This window comes from Momordica charantia (genome assembly GCF_013281855.1).
Source record: "Momordica charantia cultivar OHB3-1 chromosome 5 unlocalized genomic scaffold, Mcharantia_2.0 BLBB01000005.1, whole genome shotgun sequence".
Taxonomy (NCBI): Eukaryota; Viridiplantae; Streptophyta; class Magnoliopsida; order Cucurbitales; family Cucurbitaceae; genus Momordica; species Momordica charantia.
Window position 1 is genome coordinate 23,867,103 of NW_028275163.1, and position 19,513 is coordinate 23,886,615.

General features: G+C 37.5%; 5 protein-coding genes across 5 annotated transcripts; 1 reads left to right on the plus strand and 4 right to left on the minus strand.

The window, feature by feature from the left end:
- Positions 1–113: 113 nt before the first annotated feature.
- On the minus strand, positions 114–3,084 carry SGR9 (RING/U-box superfamily protein). The gene is made up of 3 exons (XM_022290014.2): positions 3,011–3,084; positions 1,898–1,961; positions 114–1,327 (listed from the first exon to the last, which is right to left on the minus strand). The coding sequence occupies exon 3, from the start codon at positions 1,308–1,310 to the stop codon at positions 381–383; it is 930 nt and encodes a 309-aa protein (XP_022145706.1). The 5' UTR covers positions 1,311–1,327; positions 1,898–1,961; positions 3,011–3,084; the 3' UTR covers positions 114–380.
- An 822-nt stretch (positions 3,085–3,906) lies between these two features.
- On the minus strand, positions 3,907–5,923 carry LOC111015095 (Pentatricopeptide repeat (PPR) superfamily protein). Its single transcript, XM_022290011.2, has one exon. It carries the CDS (start codon positions 5,921–5,923, stop codon positions 3,908–3,910), a length of 2,016 nt encoding a protein of 671 aa, XP_022145703.2. The 3' UTR covers position 3,907.
- A 3,470-nt stretch (positions 5,924–9,393) lies between these two features.
- Positions 9,394–12,058, plus strand: ALS3 (aluminum sensitive 3). The gene is made up of 3 exons (XM_022289983.2): positions 9,394–9,752; positions 10,416–10,661; positions 11,619–12,058. Exons 1-3 carry the CDS (start codon positions 9,513–9,515, stop codon positions 11,931–11,933), a joined length of 801 nt encoding a protein of 266 aa, XP_022145675.1. The 5' UTR covers positions 9,394–9,512; the 3' UTR covers positions 11,934–12,058.
- A 2,444-nt stretch (positions 12,059–14,502) lies between these two features.
- Positions 14,503–15,039, minus strand: LOC148211568 (pathogenesis-related protein 1C-like). Its single transcript, XM_088124450.1, has one exon. The coding sequence runs from the start codon at positions 15,037–15,039 to the stop codon at positions 14,503–14,505; it is 537 nt and encodes a 178-aa protein (XP_087980576.1).
- Positions 15,040–16,114: 1,075 nt separating this feature from the next.
- LOC148211569 (ABC transporter G family member 20-like) lies at positions 16,115–18,885 on the minus strand. Its single transcript, XM_088123672.1, has 2 exons — positions 18,168–18,885; positions 16,115–18,085 (listed from the first exon to the last, which is right to left on the minus strand). The coding sequence occupies exons 1-2, from the start codon at positions 18,574–18,576 to the stop codon at positions 16,338–16,340; spliced, it is 2,157 nt and encodes a 718-aa protein (XP_087979798.1). The 5' UTR covers positions 18,577–18,885; the 3' UTR covers positions 16,115–16,337.
- Positions 18,886–19,513: the final 628 nt, after the last annotated feature.

A 19,513-nucleotide genomic window follows, 5' to 3' on the forward strand; every position in this document is an offset into this window, starting at 1 on the left:
ATGTAGTTGCAAACTTGAATCAACTCTACTAGTTAAAACATGTATAAGTATTTCCGATTAAAAAATCGTATTTGAACTCCTCTCTACGTTGTAGTACTAAAAAAAAAAAGGTGTAATCGACAAGCAAGGTAAATGTATTAATCTATATGAAAATATACAAATACTTATTTACAAAAGAAAAAATCTTCCCTCAATTCCTAAGCCCTAAAAAATCATAAATACAAACTTGGTTTATCATTTTCTTCCTAAGGTGAACCACACGTGTCTCTATCAAAGGCCACCAGCCACAGCCACACGCCTCTAGTTTCCTCCGCACGTGTCAACTTCATCCCCTACGTTCGGTTCTAGAGTAACTCCATGGGACTGTTCAATCGTGGACGTTAATCTCCATCGGATGTAGTGATGGTGGAGCCCAACTTGAGGAGGATCTCCCAGAGCCGTTGGATCTCAGCGAAAACATCATCGGTGGGCAGCTGAAACCTGCAACAGGGACACGTGTTCCTCTTCCTGAGCCATGGCAGAATACAGAGCCAATGGAATAAGTGTTCACAAGGCAGCTGACACGCGTCTCTCCCTTCCCCCATCTCCTCCTTACAAATCACACATTCCACCGCCGCCGCCGCCGCCACCGACGGCAGCTCCACCACCGCCACCGGAGAGGCCGCCACCTCCCTCTTCCCCTTCCCGCCGCAGCTTCCGACAAACCCCACGAACTTCCAGCACCTCGCCACCGTCTCAACGTACGGAACCATTACCGCACCGCCGCCGGAGATGATGCCGGAGATCGACAAGATGGAATCGGAGTAGATTCTGCAGAGAGCCGCACGCCATTTGGGCAGCGGCGTCTCGAGGGCGGCCGGATTGTGCTGCCGGACCTCGCAGAGGAGGAGGAGGAGGACGGCGGCGTCGAGGTCCCGCGGCGTGATGGCGGCGGTGGAGGGGTGCTGGGGAAGGGACTTGGCCGGCGGCTGGAAGGGGTGGCAGAGGCGGCGGAGGGCGGAGAGGAGGAAGCGGGCAATGAGGAGAGATTTGTGGGAGAGGGAGAGGGAATTGAGGTGGCGGAGAGTGAGGGAGAAGAGGGTGGGGGAGGAGAGGATGAAGGTGAGCCGGCGGCGGCGGTGGTGGATGTCGGAGAAGATGGAGTGGGAGAGATCAGAGAGATGCAGCGGAGAGAGGGCAGAGAGAGCAGCCATGATTACAGTGGGAGGTTCTAATTCTTCCATTATGGGATCGTGTGTGCGTATTGCAGTACCTTTGTCAAAGTTGGGGGAAATGTGAACCTTTTTATGTGTGGATCCCAATTTGGCCATGCCTTATTATTTATAGCCTGAAATATTAATATTATCTTAGTACCTAAAATTTAGATGCAATAAAATTCACTAATGATTTATAAGTCTCCTGATCAATAAAATTCACTGCTCTGGTTAACCCAATGTCCCTCTACTATTAATATTTCTAAGACATTAAGATATTGATCTAAAAGGAATAAAACAATATTAATTAATATTGATACGAGGTCAATTAGACAATAAAAAATCATGCATAGATTTAAACAGATCGAGACAATATTTGATTAACATTGATGTGAAGTTGAGTGTAGAATGAAGAATTACATTTATCCAAACTTTTTGATAGTTAAACAAATTTTAATGCATAGATATTAGACTCTTTTAAGAGTTTTCAAAAGAATAAGGAATAAAAAATAAAGAGTGAACTCCCCTAGAATCATAGTAGGAAATTTTAAACTTCTACGGTTTCTTCGTTGGATTCATAAAATGTTTGTTTTAACATATGTCTAAATTAAGCAAACCTGAAGTAAGATAAGCAAAATATATTATTTGAATTGAGCATGGTAACTTGAGCGAGTTAGAGGTTCTACAATATATATATAACTAACCTTATATCATGAACCTCTTCTTTTTCTTGAAAATTATCATCAACGTTGAACTTTCGATTTGCATCTGGGCATTGAACAAAATGTGAATCATCCGTCCCCATTCCACTGAAACCATACATGATTATAGGAATTGATAGAATTTTAGCTACAATATATTATTGAAGGGATGAAATTATTGATACATATAATATGTGCAATATGTGACACTTATCATTACTAAAATTACAACTTGGCCAAAAAAAAGGGCCAAATCCATGAGATTATTCACTCCCTTTCTTTTCCATAGGCTGATAGTCATTGCCTTTGTCTGAAAAACGCAATAAAACAAGTAGAAAAGAGTAAAGGGAAGGGTGGCCCATCCATGGCTCTTCCCTTTGTCCCCTCCAACCTAACACTCTTTCTTCAAAGCCGGTGGAATTCCACAACTCTCTCTCTCTTCTCTCTCTCTCTCTCTCTCTCTCTGCACCGATCGTGGCCCCTGTCTGCACTCTTTTTCCAATTTCCCCGCTTAGCCTTGTGTTATGGGCAAAAAATTTATTTTTTTTGGCCAAATTGCTTAGTCCCACATGGTTGACGAATCATTGCCCCTTTCCATGTGTCCTAAAGTTGGGCTTCCTATTTCTCAATTATGTTAGGTTCCAATCTAATTTGAGTGCTACACAACTAATAGAGCTCAAAATCTAGTTTATTGCCTACAATTTTTTCTCCTATGATTGAAATAATTCAAAAATGGAAATATGTCGATCTGTATTCATTTGCACCTAGGTAGTTTAATCTATATAGATGGTGATGCATGACAGAAAAGAAATGAATTTGAACCTGTATAAGCTAAATGGTAAACTATAGTATCAAGAAGAAAATCCGAATCTGTTCACACAAGTTCCAAGAAATCTATATTCCATGGCAGTCATCATGTACAAAATAAAAGATTTGGAGAAACAAACTACTTTTTAATATGGAATTATTGTCGGTTATACTTAGCTAGCTACATCACTACGTCATTTTTCTATATTTATTTATTTTATGTCTCCAATTATAACATTGATAATATAGTAAAATATTAGCGGCAGTAGTGCGAAAGAATTTAATACTAGAAAATTTTCCTTTCAATACCTGCAAGCTGCTGCCTCGAGGGAAGTTGAGTGGTCTCAATTGGGGGAGGGCTTCACCAATTTCATCATCACGGAAAGTGGGCGGAGGATTTTTCAGCTGAAGGCATGATGATTAAGATATCTGAAGCAAGCAAAGCAATGGCCAATGGCAGGAGATCAAGTTAAAAATCACAAAATAGGTACCCTGTTATGATCTAAAACAGTTAGCTCAATTTTCCCAAAAACAAATAAAGGAGTAAAGAAAAAGAAAGAAAAGCAAAAACAGAGTTCAGAGCTTTTGCCAATCTTACTTTTGAAAGTGTTGCTTTTGTTGGGGTTATCGAATATTATATACAAAAGCATCGATCTGGGCCCATTTTCAGGATCCTTTGGGAATCCGAAGTTAACAAAACCTACAAGCTGCAGGGTTGTTTAGCTCTGCTACTAATGTAAACAACCAATCAACTTTCCATGTACTTTTCTCTCATGTCAACCCCAAATAAATACAATTCTATACTCTTCAATGAATACTATTATGAACTAAAAAGTCCTCTCTACCCATCAGCAGAGCCTAATATGAGATCCTTTTTATTTATGGTTGTAGTCTTGGGTATATTTTTCCACTGCAGGTCGAATTTAAGTAGCTTCGCCACTATGTGCTCCCGTCAATCTATTGTTCCTATTTGTATAGCATGAATGGAGAGCCAAACACACAACGGGTTCCTCAACTGGCATGGTAAGAACAAATCAGATATAAGTCGACAACATTTCAACGAATAACTAATGCTACGGACTTTCCTGTTAGGAAACAAGACCTACCAATAAACTGGTTTATCTTTGAGGAGCAAACGTTTCAGTTGAGGAATGGCATGCCAGTGCAATTCACTCACAGTGTCCGTCTTGTTTGATATTTTGTGCACTAACCACTGCCACAGTCCTCATCTATCTCATTTTGCAGAATGTATCCTTCTTCTTTCATCAATCCAAGTAAACCTTCTAACATTTCATAAATCTCTGGGGTACTGTCATTTGAAGTATCTCTAGCTACGAAACTATGCAACCCTCCGCTCGTTTCTATCCAGCTACTTCCCGGGATCTTCCTCAGTCCAACTTCCTTCATCAAATCCCTAACCTTGTCAGCTTCTTTCCATCTTCCAGATTGTGAATATAAATTAGCCATGATGATGTAGGTACCTGTATTTTCAGGTTCGATCTCAAGCAGACGATCAAAAACATACTTTCCAAGCTCAACATCACCAGCAACAGAAGCCCCATTGAGCAGAGCACCCCAAACTTTTGCACTGGGTTCAATTGGCATTTTAGAAATAAAATCAACAGCATCAGAGAGCTTTCCCGCTCGACTAAGAACTCCTACCATGCAAGCATAATGCTCGACTAATGGTTGAATCCCATACTCTGGTAACATGATGTTAAATATCTTCCAGGCTTCATCTAACTCTCCTGAATGGGCACAAGCAACCAATACCGATGTAAAGGTTACCGGGTCTGGCTGAATCCCATTTCTCAACATCTCATAAAAAAGACTAAGGGCCACGTTAGCATCACCATGTGCAGCATATGCTGAAATTATTGCCGTCCAAATGATTAGACTCCTACCTTTTACTAAATCGAAAACTTGCCATGCCCCGTGGAGGTAACCAGACTTAGCATAAGAATCAATGATAGCAGTAGCAACATAAATATTCCCATTGTAACCGTTTCTAACAGCATAAGCATGAATTTCTTTCCCACCTTTTAAGGTTGAAAAATGTGAGAAAACGGGAAGAACACTCGCAAGTGTCACAGCATTTGGTCTGCAACCATGGGACTGCATTGCTCGAAATATATCTAGAACTCCATCTTGTTGATTATTCTGAACCAGACCAGAAATCACAGCATTCCATGTGCTCAATGCTGGTTTTTTTAGCTCTTGGAAAAGATCCATGGCTTGGTTAACAGAACCATGGACCATGTAGCCCGATATCATTGAGCCATAGGTGACCTCATCCTTCTCAGGCATTTCTTCGAATAACTCCCGAGCATAATCCAAGCTACCACACTTGGCATACAATCCAATAACAGCATTGCACAACGAAACATCCATTTCAATCTGACTTTCGTTGACGAATCTATGAACTTCCATGCCGAAAATGAGATCATTTGACTGAGCACAAGCTTGCAAAACGCTGACTGCGGTTAATGCATTAGGCTTCAGCTCCACTGAACTCAACATCTCTTTGAACAGTTCTTTGCACTCTTCATAGAACCCACCCTGAGAGAACCCAGCCACCATCGCATTCCAAGACACTATATCTCTCTCAGGCATTCTACCAAACACAATTCTCGCTAAAACCACCTCCTCACACCTCGAGTAATAAGTAACCAAAGCGTTGACAACAAAAATATCAGACTCAAGTCCTCGTCGAAGAACGAAACAATGAACTTCCTTAGCCAAAATCGAATCAGTAAACGACGAAGCCAACGCTTTCAAAACACAAGTGATCGTGAACTTATCAGGCTTAACATCCATCGCATTTGAATTAACCAAAGACGAAAACAGCTTAAGCATATCGGAGTGCATATTGTGAAGAGTGTAGCTGATAAACAGAGCATTCCAGGAGAAAATGTTCTTATGAGAAATGTTACCGAACACATTGTAGGCATCTCTAAGGCTGCCGGATTTTGAGTAGAACGCGATGAGCTTCGATCCGAGGAAGTTATCGGGAGTGACGGAAAGTAGAACAAGACGGGCGTGAAGCTGCTTACCGAGGCGGAGGAAGCGGCGGTCGGCGCAGTGCTGAATAAGGCGGCCATAGGCGGCGTAGTTCATCCCGTCGGCGCGGCGGATCGCTTGCAGAGCCCATGGAATAACGGCGCCGGCGGGAATTGAGATTTGATTCATTTGAACAAGAGTTGTGGGCTTCGCATTCCTCATTCATTTTCTAGCCCAGTTTCGTTGCTGGTGGGTTTATTTATTTATTTGTTTGCTAATTAGTTATAGAATTAATTTTTCCTATCTCAAAATAATTTAAAATTAATTAAACAATTTTTACCACGAAATTCGTGGGTGGACTTGATATTTTGATATTTGATATCTCAAAATTAATTAAATTATTAGCCAGCGTAGAATTTTAACTCATTCGTTCTTAATTAATTTTATTCCCTGTAAATCAATGAATCACCCATAATAGTTTTGTAATATAGAGTTTCCATTGTATTGTATGTAAAACTCAAGTTAGAATTATGTTAAATGGAGGCAAAATTAGTCACATTTTAAATGTACAATGATGAAAATAGACTATCAAAATAAACTAAAATTGAAAGTAGGGAAATTAAAATAGTATTTATACGGTTATTCGTTAGAATATGATTTTTCATATGATTTGGACAGTTTTTAATATAACAATATAACTTAGCCAATGTCAACTCTGGTAAATATTAAATAAATTGTATGAAATTTAAAAAAAAAATCACTTGTTTGGTCGTAATAATAAATCAATGCGTGGATTGCACATCATACATCCTACTATCTACCCAATTTATTGTATCAAAAAAATCAATCTCTCTTCATACGATTATTTATATGTTATCATTTTTAAAACATTATTCAATATGAACCAAATATTCATTTATCCTCTCGTACTCATATTTCAAGAGATTTTAAAATTGTGACTGATTTTAAATAAATTGTTGTTTGATACTTTATGATTTTGAATGAAATAATGTTTTTATGTAAAAAAAAAAAACATTGTACTATTTTAATTTCTAATTAATAAATTTAGATTAAAAACTTAAACCAGTAAAATTTTAATTTTTCATTTCATTCCGGGCGAACATCCAAACCAATAAATTTAGTTTAATTATTTTTGTTCCAAACAACATAAAGGATTTAAAATCATTATTTGACGTCAAATAGAAGGATAAGGATTAAATCTTATGTCAGTACAACAAATACGAGTATAATTCAACTAATTAAAATATTACTTGCATTCTTAAAAGTTAGAGACAGACGATTCAATCATCGTTGTATTTTAATAAATTATTTAACATAAACTTCATATAGATATGTATTGTGTTCATTTATCTAATAAATAGATGCCAACCCCATAAAACTTTTTTCTTCTATCCCGGTAAATAATTGAGTAACATATATATTTTTCTAATTCAACAATTGGGAACGTGGCAGATAGAAGCATCCATCTCTAAATGGTAATATAATATATGTCTTATTCATTGAATTATATTTAGATTTGTAACTATCTTTTTTAGTAGCGGTTGAGAATTCGAGCTCATGATCTCGTTGTCAGAGGTAGATGCTAATTTTAAAATGAATTTGAATTTTTGTTAATCTTAACTATGGTTTTCGTATTAAAATAAAGTATTGAAAAGTGAGAAGATACTATGTTAAGGATTTATGGATATCTAACCCTCTACCTCACTTACAGACCTCCTACCCTGATATCATGTTAAGAAGAATAAATCATCCCCTCAATCCAAAAATTTAAATTGATGAGTTGGATAAATTTAATTCATTTATAGAAATCTAACCGAATAAAATATAATATTTGAAAGTTTAGAGGCCAAGAAAGTATACTAAGTAAAATTTAAAACTCTATTTAATTAAATAACATTTGACGAAATCAGATCTCAAAAAACAAATCTAAATAATTTTTTAAAAAACGATTTGAAACGTAGACTTGTGAAATTGTTAACCCAAAAATAGCTGGGCAACTATCTAAGTTTAAAATAAAATTAAGAAAGTATAATCATTAGCTCCGTCAAAAACATGTAAAAAAAAAAAAATCCGTCAGGAAAAGAAAAAGAAAAATAATCACGCCTCGACTGGACAACTGCCTTTTTAAATTCATCAACCGCCGTACGTACGATAATTCAGTTTAATAATAATAATAACAATAATAATAACAATAAAAACGTTATGTTCTGTTACAATAATAAATTAATAATAACAATGAACTGTAGACAATGGAAAACTTGCACGACAGCATTACTAATAATAATAATAATAATATAGTTGAAATTGATTTATATTTGAAATAATCCAAAAGTTTAATATCTTCTTAAATATTGTATTTTTATAAAATAAAGTACATAATTTTTTGGAATAATAAAATTTCATAATTATATCATCCTCGGCCGATTCCAATATGGTCTGCATATTAGTTTTTTTAAGAATAAATTTTTATTTTCTCCAATTTAATCTACGACATTTTTTTTTAAATACTCCAAACAAGCAGTTTACTAACAAACCAAAATTTACTAAAATTTTATAATTTTATCATTGACGTGGTGAAGTTATTTTTTTTCCTTACATTTTATCTGTTCCCAATCTGACGTAATGTTTACATCTTAAAATCTAAAAATAAAGAATAAAGGAATCCAAATCTGAAAAGAAAAATATTATTATATTACTAGAACAATATATATTTTCCACTGAGAAATAATTTGTTTATTTTTTTAGGATACACTAAGAAATAATTGAAAATCTAAAAACGTCAAGGCCACGTTTAAATATGTGAAATTAGGTGGATAGCATAAATTTAACATATGGTTAAGAAAATTCTATATTTGTATCCCATTTTTAGTGTGTTTTATACCATATTTGAGTTTAAATTTGACTTGGATTTAGTTATTTCACACAAATATAATTCCACAATTTATTTCACAAAATTCCATCTCATTTATCAGCTGACTTTAACACGGACAATAGTTTTTTAACAATAATTAGGTGCTTATCAATCAAGTTATTAACACTATTTTTTTTGTTGACCATCATTATTAAATATTTGCAAGTAAGAAGATAAATGGATAAAAAGATATAATTTTATTTTTCTATTTTTCATAAAATTAAATAACTATCAAATTTTTATTAAATTTGTATTCTTTATTAGTACCCAGTACCCACCATACAATTTTTGCCAAGTAAAACATAAATATATAGAGCATGAGAGAGAAAATATAAGACTCCTTTGTTCTCTTTTTCTTAAAAAGTAAACACCTATCAAAATTTTGGTAGCATCTAGTATTGTTCTTTCAACCTTCATGGAAAGAAGAATATGGATAAAACATAGACGTTAATCGATAAATAGCCATCTCTTTAAATTATGTCCACCCGAGTATAGTTCAATAAGTCAAAACTAGTAGGTTGTGAACAATTTGAATCTTCCACCCTACGTATTGTACTAAAAAGATCTAGTAAATAAGCACTCAAATTTTATAAGAGTAGTATAATTAAAATATAAGGAAAAAATTAAAAAAAATTGTAAAACAATAGGGATTAAACGAGGGGAATAATTTAGGGAAGAACAAGAGGAGATTTATTTATTAAAGATAATTCCAAAAGAGGGATATGTAGAGATGAGTTGATGACTAGGCCCTGCGCACCAGGGGGAGGTCGTACGTAAGCTTCCACTATCGCAAACACAGCCTTTTTACATTTTTAATTTCCTCCAAAAGAAAAACAGAGCATCCTCCATTTTTCATCTGTTTTCTTCCGGAACGGCCCCATGGATCTGGATCTCCAATGGCTTCTGGATTTCGCTCAGGGCATGACGAAGCCGCTCCTCGCCACCGCCATTGTCGCCGTTGCCGTCGCGCTCTCTTACTTTCAGAAGCTCGGCCTCGAAGGCGAAATGGTGTACGCCATCTTCAGAGCCTTCCTCCAGCTCTCTGTTATTGGCTTCGTTCTCCAGTTCATCTTCAACCAGCAAAATCTCCTCTGGATTCTTCTCGCTTATCTCTTCATGGTAACCCTAACCCTAACCCTCTCTTTCCCCTGTTTTCTGTTTGGTTCTCGAGAAAATGGAAAATTCGTGTTTTGTCTTTGATTTGCCCCTGAATTTAACACTTCACTGCCAAAATTTCTGGCTCTTATGTATCCCCTGTTTTCCAGTGCCTGTCTGTTTTTTCTCCAAGATAGAGAGAATGTTATGGTGGTTAAAATTTAGGATAAGTATATTAAAATATGCCTAATTTTTTTTAATTTGTTGTTTAAAATTCTTAAGTACAGTAAAATATAGAAATAGAAACTTTTTTGAAATAATAATGAATGGTAAAATATTTACTCTAGTTCATTCTTAATGAGAATTTAAAATATTGATGAACGCCACTACGTGAATTATAAATATGAAAGTGTATAGTTTTTTTTTACAATATTAGCTCAGAATGAGAATTTAAACTTACTATTTTTTAATTTGAAATAAGTGTATTAATCAATTAAACTATGTTTAGATTAATATATCAAAATTAAAGTGTATAGTTAATTTTTGGGCAAATTAAAAACTTCTAACATTTTGATTTCAAAAGCTAATTTATTTTAAAATATATATATTTGTAGGTTTTTTAAAGAAAAAATTAGGCAATATAAAGAGAGAGAGAGATGATTGAGTTTATGTGACGTGGGTTGGCAGGTTACGGTTGCGGGATACACGGCAGGGCAGCGTGCGAAGCACGTGCCTCGCGGGAAGGTGGTGGCCGGAGTTTCAATATTGGCCGGAACTTCGGTGACGATGGTTCTGCTGGTGGCGTTGAAAGTTTTCCCCTTCACTCCAAGGTACATAATCCCCGTCGCCGGAATGATGGTCGGAAATTCCATGACGGTCACCGGAGTCACCATGAAAAGACTCAGAGATGATATCAGAACTCAATTCAACCTCGTAATCTCTCTCTCTTAGATTATTATTATTGTTGTTTTTTTACAATCACTAAACTAAAAAATACAAAATACTTTACCTTTTATTATAAGTTTGAATAAGATACTTTTTTCTTTTACAGATAATCAGTCCTTTAATAAATACCTCAACTTTCAAGATTGAGAAATAAAACCATTTGATTGGATTCGTTCTTAATAACTATGTGATGATCATTATTTTAATTTGTCGATCAATTCTAATTTGTGGATCAATTCGAGAGAAGAACTCTAGGACACTCTTGAGGTGATGCATCTAGTGCCTAGCTAATGTCCTTTCATTAGAAGTCAGAAAGAGTCCTCTAGGCTAGAATCTAAACATTGTTTTTTTTCGCTATTTTTTTTTAATGAGAAGAGAGAAGTCGATGTGGTCTCCCAGACCACTCAGATCTCATAAGTGAATGGAAAATTGAATCTACAGATTACACTGGATCTACCTGAATCACCAAAATAACTTTTCTTTGAAACACATACAAGATTCGTTATTGTAAAAAGGACAATGCTAATCCACTATTAACTACTTCATTTATTAATTTCAACTTTCTTAACCTTCCGACAGGTGTCAACCCCATATATAGTCTTATAACTTTGTAGATACATTTGTTTTTGATAAACAGTCCCGAACTTGATCAGCAACCCCCTTTGTGAAGAGGCCAAAGTAAGGTCTAAATCCAATGATTCAGGACAAAGATAAATGATCGAATTTTATGTTTTTATATAAGTAATTTGTTAGTTTATGAAAATACCTAGAACACACCCAATTTTAGACCATTTAAATTCATCCTCTTGTACTAGTCATGTTATTTGACAGGTCATAATCCTTAAATAGTACAGTCAATGTGCTACATGAGCATTAAACTAATACAAGTTAATTATAAAGACTTTACTTGAAATACCATTTTAAAAGTTGGTGGACTAAATTTAGGTGGAGACAGCATTGGCTCTAGGAGCGACGCCGCGGCAAGCGACACACCAACAAGTGAAGAGAGCGCTGGTGGTGGCCCTATCACCGGTGGTCGACAACGCGAAGACGGTGGGGCTGATATCGCTGCCGGGGGCGATGACGGGGCTGATCATGGGCGGCGCTTCTCCGATCGAAGCCATTCAGCTCCAAATCGTGGTTATGAACTTTCTCATCGGCGCTTCCACCGTCAGCAGCATATTGTCCACTTACCTCTGCTGGCCTTCCTTCTTCACCGCCGCCTATCAGCTGGAAACCGCCGTCTTCGCCGCCGCCTGATCTGTGATATCCTCTCTCTCTTAATTTCTTTTTTGGAGCTTAAATGTACATTCCATTGCGCTCATTTTTGTTTTTGTTTATAAATTTTCACTCTAAATTATAAACTTAGTTTTCTATTTTCTGCATTGTGTTTTTTTAATATTTGGACTCTAAATATTTGAATTTCTTATCCTTTAAATAATAATTTATTTAGGTATATCGACATTAATTTCATTAATGGAATATTGACGTGACATGATTGAATTGGTAGGTAGTCATAGACCATTCTACCATTGTGATATAATAATTAAGTTCATTAGTGAAAAAAAGACACCAAATTTACTCTCAATTGCTATAACTTTTTTAAGATATTAAACATTGTTGGTCTTTTGTACTATCGATTGAAATAACAATTTAGTCTCCTTAATTTTAATTTAGTAACAATTTATTTTCAAATTGGTAGCAATTTAGTTCCTACAGTTTCAAATTTGTAACGATTTAGTGTCTATCATGATAATTGTTCTTAAATTTAATAGGATTTATTATATATGTACGTAGACCGACAATCTATAAATTTATAAACCGTAAAAACTAAATCGTTATTTAATAAAAATTGACGCTTAATTTTTATGAGAACTTTTTCACGGTTGCAACTTATTTCTTCTAAATTTTAAATTATAAGATTAAATTGTTATTCAATAACTAAATCATTACATATTTGATAGTCCTAAGTATAGGGGGCAAAAATGTATTTTTATCCTATTATTTACTTGCCAAAAAAGGAAAGTAGTAGACTCGTAATAAAACATTTAGCAGTATTTCATACCATTTAATTTTTTATTAATAAATAAAGATCATACGAACATTTATTTTCTTTTAGACATTATAGGAGTAAGAATTCCAACTTATCGAGAAACTCATAAAACATAAAATGATTTACCAATTTGAAATAATTTCTAAGACTTTCATTCATTACAAAGAGGAGTTTGTTAAGTGTAACCATTGATGAAAAGTCTAGCTAACAATTGGACTCTTTGACAAATTGACATCAACAACGCCTTTTTACATGGGCTTCTTCAATAAACTGTAATTATGGAACAACCAACTGGTTTTATTGCTACAGGCTCTAAACATCTCGTGTGTAAGGCGTGGTTTGAAAGGCTTAGCACATTTTTAGTCTCTCTTGGTTTTTTTGGTTCTCGTGCTGACCCATCACTCTTTTTCCGAATCTACAATGGACAGTGTTGTTACATCCTAATATATGTTGATGACATTGTTTTGACAGGGAGCTCTGATTCTGAAATACAATTTCTAATTTCCACTCTTCATAAGAAATTTGCACTCAAAGATCTGGGCAAACTCAGTTATTTTCTTGGGGTTGAGGTGTCTTATCCTACCACTGATAGTCTTTTCCTATCTCAAACAAAATACATTACTGACCTACTTCAGAAAGCAAAAATGCTTGAAGCAAATGCTATATCAACACCTATGATCAGTGGGGCTTTAGTTTCTGCTAGACATGGTGATCTACTTCCGGACCCCTTTCTCTACAGAAGTGTAGTTGGAGCAGTATGTGACTCTAACCAGACATACAATTTCTTTTTCAATAAATAAAGCATATCAATTCATGCATGCACCTACAAACACTGACTGGCAGAGGGTCAAAAGGATACTTAGATATCTAAAAGGGTCTTTCAATCATGGATTACTACTACGCAAACCAAACTACCAAGCTTTTACAAGGTTATTTTGATGCCGATTGGGTATCATATCCAGACGATAGAAAATCTACCTCAGCCTACTATGTTTATTTGGGAGGAAATCCTATATCATAGGTTATCGTGCTCTTGCTCTTGTCGCGACCGAATTAATCTGGCTTCAAATGCTGTTTCACGAACTTCATATTGCTGTTCCATCTCCTCCAGTCCTCTAGTGTGATAATCTAAGTTCGGTGCACCTCAGCTCCAATCCTATTTTACATTCCAAAACAAAATACGTAGAAATCAATATCTACTTTCTCCGTGATCTGGTAAAATTGGGAAAAATTAGGGTTCAGCATTTACCTTCCACAATGCAAATCGCCGATCTTCTCACAAAACCTCTTTCTGCTGTGCGTTTTCTCCGACTTACGAACAAGCTCAATGTATGTGTCCCAACATCCATTGGCTCGAGGGGGTGTTAAAGTGTAACCATTGATGAAAAGCACTAAGCCCAATATTACTTTGTAATAGCCCATTTAGATAGAAGGCCCAGTTATTCATTGTATATATATATATGGCCTGTATCTCGTTTGTAAATATGGATTAAGAAATAAAAGATCCATCTTTCATGTGCAAGAATTACTGCACTTTTTCTGAGTTAAATGTTTGTATCACGATTTTGGGATATATATATATATTAAATCGACTATGGAGCATGAATGTTGAAGAAATCCGCTGATCGAAAAAGAAAACTTCGTCGCAGAAATCTGAACATCGAGCTTCCATTTCCATCAATGGACTTGAAAATTCCAAGAAAAAAGAAAAACAGAGAGAAAACGGCATATTAATTAGTTGAAGTTGTCGGAGCTGGATCTCCGGCGCCGGCGGCCTCAAATCGGCTTCTCGTTGACATAATTGCCGGGCGGATCGTACTCGCAGATCACCAGCAACTGGCCGTTGAGGCAATTAACCCTTACACAGCCCAATCGCAGCGATTCCTTCCAAATAATCTGCGTGTAATGGCCGCACATTTGGCCCTCGGCGCAGGCGTTGCTGTTCAGATCGTAGAATTTGTGCTCCCCGGCCCAGGATTCCACCACTTCCGTCGGCGTCCAGTGCTCCAATTTCCCCCAAAACAGATTCTCCCCGTACGGACCGTATGAATGGATCATTCTACAGTCCGCCGCCCGCTTATCGCCCCACCGCCGCGCGTACCGCGTCAGATTCCTGTCCCACGTCAGCGCCTGCAGCTGAAACGGCGACCGGTATTTGTTGTGCGCATCCAGGAATTCGCGCTTGTACGATCTCCGTGGCCTCTGATTCGGAGCCGCGGCTGTTTCGTTCCCGGCGGCGGGCGGCGGTTGGGCCAGGACGGCGGCGGCGAAGGCGATGACGGCAGCGATAACGAGAATAACAGTTCGTGACATGGCGGCGGCGCTTCCGGGAGGATCCGATTCAATCTCGGAAATGGAAATCGAAGGGCTCCTCCGGTGGAATCGTTTATGGAAGGGATGATTGGAATTGCAACTTCGCGCACCAATATTTGAATCGATTCAAGCGTGAGGTTTGTTGGGGGATTTTTGTTCTTCGTTCTTTTTCTTGTTGATTTTGTTTCCTTTTTTGACAGAAATTCTGTTTGGCAACTCTGTGTGTGTGGTTTTTAGTTGATTTTCATATCTTTTTTTTTCTTTATTGGGTTTTTATAATATAATAAATAAATTTTAATTTTTTTAATTCTTTTTTCTTTCTTTTTTTGGTAGTTGAACTTAAAAAACTTATCTCTCGTCTAATACCTGAGCTGAGCTAAGCTATCAATCTTACAAAATTAACGACAAACTAACAACTATAACCAAAATAACAAATATCTTTAAAAAAGGAAAAAAAACACAACAACAGCCATAACGAAAATAATTTTTTTCTTTTTTAAGTTTTGGGATCAATAAATTCCTTTTTAAGGTTTGAAAGACTAAAATAGTGTCAATCTTAATGAATAAAGACACTTATTACTATCATGAGAAGTTGACGGTTTGATGCTGGCTTCGTAATTATTAAATTAAAAGCTTAAAAGATAAAAATTGGATTGAACAAATGTCCAATTTTTAATATTTTATTTCAATTATAATAAATCATAGCTGCTCAAGCAATATTAATCTAAAATATTAATTAAATCTATATGTGATGTGAGCAAAAAAAAAAAAAAAAAACAAAACAAAATTTGGGGTGGTGTATGGATAGGCAATTTTTTTTTTTAATAGGAAATATATCTACTAGAATAAAAAGTGAATAAAGTATTAAAACTTTTTAAAATTAAGCAAATATAAAATTGTATCAAAGTCTAATCACAAACTTCCTATTAAAAATGTACTAAAAACCTTGGAAAAATTGCAGTGATTATTTACTTTTACCTATTTATACTTTAATTTAATAATTTGCTCCAACTTCCTATTCAAAATAAACAAGAAAAAATAAATCTGTGGTTTTCTAAAATATATGAAAATGCCGTTATCTGAAATTAACCCATCAATTAATCATTAACAAAATAAAATAACACCAAGAACCATGTTTTTAAGTTTAATTTAAAAAACAAAAAATGAAAATGGTTAGGCCACGGTATATCGTTTTGGGTATGCATCTAGTAAAAAAAAGAGGGTAAATTTTCCATTTGCTAAAGAAAATCTATTGTCGCTGTAAATTCTTTGAGTTTTTGGTTTTTCTTTTTGATTTTTCACTCTCTCTTAGTTTTACTGCCAAGCAACAGAGCAACGTAAAACAGAATCCTGAAGAAGAATCCCCAGGCCACAGTAATCCAAATGCAATTCCATTTGCTTATATCCGTAATCCCCTGCAGTCTCAGAACGTCGGCGCCGGTGGTCACGCAGGTGTTTCCGGTGATGTTCAGCCCCAGCGTCTTCCCCATGCTCTTCAGAAGCTCAACCTTCACCGCCGCCGGCACCGCCACGAACGGCGTGCTGTCGAACATCTGAACGCCGCGGACGAAGCACTTCATCGGCTCCTTAAACTCGTTCTGCAGCACCGCCTCGTACGGGTACTTCACCAGCGACATGTAGTGGAACCAGATCCAGTACGCCGGAATCCGGTCCCGGCTGAGGAAGAAGCCGCTGAAGAGAAGGAAGTAGGCCAGAATCGCGACGACGACTGTGTAGCCTAACATCACGTGAGAGACGACGCCGGAGAGGAACGTCACGAAGGAACTTCCGGCCCAGAATGCGGCCAGGACGGCGGAGAAGAAGAATGCGAAGCCGGAGAAGCCGCCGGCGAGGCCGACGGCGAAGTACGTCGTGGCTGCGAAGGCCAGAGAGAGGAGAATCAACGACGGGATGGAGATTAGCGAGTGGGCGAGAACGTAGGACAATCGACGGTATGCGTTGTAGGCGGTTTCTCTCATGAAAATGTAGCGTTCTTGAAGGAAAACAGGGATGGCCTCTGCGCAGGTGTAGAAGGTTGTGGACATGGCGAACGCGAAAAACCCTAATCGTTCTTGAACTCCTTTCGGGGAATTATCCAGATGCCAGAACATGGTCGCTAAAATTACTCCGGTGATTAGAACGGCGCCCAATCTAATTCCGAACAGCTCCGGCATTCTCCTCGAATTTGTAATCGATCGTTTCGCTATCACCAGAATCTCAGTCCACAGAGGATTCGCAAATTTGGGGAACGAAGACGAACGATTCGAATCATTCGGCGCGCCCGATACTAATTTCCCCCGGGAAATACTCGCGCTAATGGCGTCTTTGAGGGAGAAATGAAATCGACGAGAATCATTGCGAATTTCGTGATTCTTGATCTTCCTCTGCCATGATTTGTTATGTTCCACCATTGTTTTGGTACCGCCAGCGGTTTGTTCCAGATCTCGAATTAAATCTAGGGCAAATTCCGTCCGATTCTCATTTTCCGGAATTGGATGTCCGAATTCCGCGAGAAAATCCGGGAGATTCGACGGAGAACCGCCGTAAACAGTTTCGCCATGGGAGAGGAAGATCAACCGGTCGAGTAAACCGAGGATTCGGTAGCTCGGTTGGTGAATCGACATGATCACGATGCTTCCGCTCTGAGCGATCCGCTGCAGAACTTTGACGACCATGAAAGCGCTGGTGGAATCGAGTCCAGAGGTAGGTTCGTCAAGGAACAGAAGAATTGGATCATGAATAATGTCGATTCCGATCGAGACGCGGCGTCGCTCGCCGCCGGAGACGCCGCGGTGGCCTTCGTCTCCGATAACCGTCTTGGCGGCGGTTCTTAGCCCTAACTGGTCGATCAGCGCTTGTACTCTGGCTTTCTTCTTCGATTTCGAAAGGGACCGCGGCAGCCGGAACTCCGCCGAGAACATCAGCGTCTCCTCCACAGTTAGCATCGGAAAGAGGAGATCATCTTGCATAACGTACGCGGAGATTACTTTCAGCAGCCGAGATTCCAAAATTTCGTCGTTTAGAGTCACCGTCCCTTTCAAACTACCTGAATGTAAAAACGATTTTCAATTTACAAATTCAGAGTCACCGCCGATTTGAACTATGATCGAATTCATAAATCTAATAACCTTTTGCAATCCGATCAGCGAGAGCGTCGATGAGCGTGGATTTCCCGGACCCACTGGCGCCGAGCACCGCCATGATTTCCCCTTCCCTCGCCTCGCCGGAGATGTCATTAAGCAGCAACTTCATCACTCCACCATCCCTCTCCGGCCGCCACGACGCAACTTTCCGGCGAACTTTGACGCTGTATGTTAGATTCCGGAACGAGAGCTTGAAAGGATACAATGGCGGTAGCGGCGTCAGGGAACTGCACGGATAACTAACGTCGAGGACACGGTGGTCCGGCGATTGAGCGTCCTCGACTCGCTTGAGAAGCTCGCCGAGAGTGGGTCTCCGGCCACTCCGGCCGAACTCTCTCAGCTCGAATTCGTTGGAGAAAAATGGGAAATTGTCGCTGCTGCCGGCGGCCGCCATTTTCCACGACGGCGCGTTGGTTTAAAGTGGGGAGATATAATAATTTAGTCACGAAACCCAAAAGATTTTGAGCCATGATGCAGAATTTTATAGGGGAGAGAACCGTAGAGAGGGAAATACCGGTGGTTGGGTTTGTAATATCAAATTTCCCAACGGCCGGAAGAATAAACAAGGGGAAGTTGCGGCGAGCTTTCAAATTTCTTACCAAGTCATCCATAAAGCAACTCTCCTCTTCTTTTATCTACAATCTCACGAAACCTCTTCTTTTAGTATTTCTATTACCTACGTACTCACATTAGAGCATTAACTCAACTTTTGAAATTATTTGGCTCGCCATATTTTTGCTAGAAATATATGATTTAATTAGTTGAACTATATTAATGTTGATGTTTAAGAATCAAGATGTGCGACATATTGGTATGTTTTCTACGAATTCCTCCATATGGATCATATTATGAGTTCTTATTAGCTTTCTAATGTGGCTTATTTATTGTATTCTATCTATTTTTATTGTGTTTAACAATTATATAGGTTCTACTGATATTTTGTTAGTACAGTAAAAATAATAAATGGTACCTCTTTCTTCCACGAAGTTAGTATTCAAATCCTCATATTAATTTAAGACTTATAACGATAATTAGATATTACTATTAGTACATGGTAATATTTTGATGTCTACTGATCAATAGGTTTTACTTGGTATTTTGAACACAACAAGATTGAACAAGTAAAAAATCAATCTTCGAACATGGAACTTCTGCTTTACTATCATTTTAAATCACTAAATAACCCAAAAAGTGCGAGCAAAATTTTTATTGGGTTGAATATCAATAAATGTGAAGGCACCTTGTATCTCTCTCAATTAGGATGTTTTCCACACGCTTGCGTTTGTCAAAAAATTTGGAAAAATTCATTATTGATGGAGCATTAGGTGGGT

Bases quoted from the DNA above. Each gene is read 5' to 3' on its own strand.
- SGR9 (XM_022290014.2), bottom strand. From the start codon at position 1,310: ATGGCCAAATTGGGATCCACACATAAAAAGGTTCACATTTCCCCCAAC.
- LOC111015095 (XM_022290011.2), bottom strand. From the start codon at position 5,923: ATGAGGAATGCGAAGCCCACAACTCTTGTTCAAATGAATCAAATCTCA.
- ALS3 (XM_022289983.2), top strand. From the start codon at position 9,513: ATGGATCTGGATCTCCAATGGCTTCTGGATTTCGCTCAGGGCATGACG. The intron at 9,753-10,415 runs GTAACCCTAACC...GTGGGTTGGCAG, and splicing joins TTCTCGCTTATCTCTTCATG to GTTACGGTTGCGGGATACAC. The intron at 10,662-11,618 runs GTAATCTCTCTC...GACTAAATTTAG, and splicing joins TCAGAACTCAATTCAACCTC to GTGGAGACAGCATTGGCTCT.
- LOC148211568 (XM_088124450.1), bottom strand. From the start codon at position 15,039: ATGTCACGAACTGTTATTCTCGTTATCGCTGCCGTCATCGCCTTCGCC.
- LOC148211569 (XM_088123672.1), bottom strand. From the start codon at position 18,576: ATGGCGGCCGCCGGCAGCAGCGACAATTTCCCATTTTTCTCCAACGAA. The intron at 18,086-18,167 runs GTTATTAGATTT...TTTTACATTCAG, and splicing joins CGCTGATCGGATTGCAAAAG to GTAGTTTGAAAGGGACGGTG.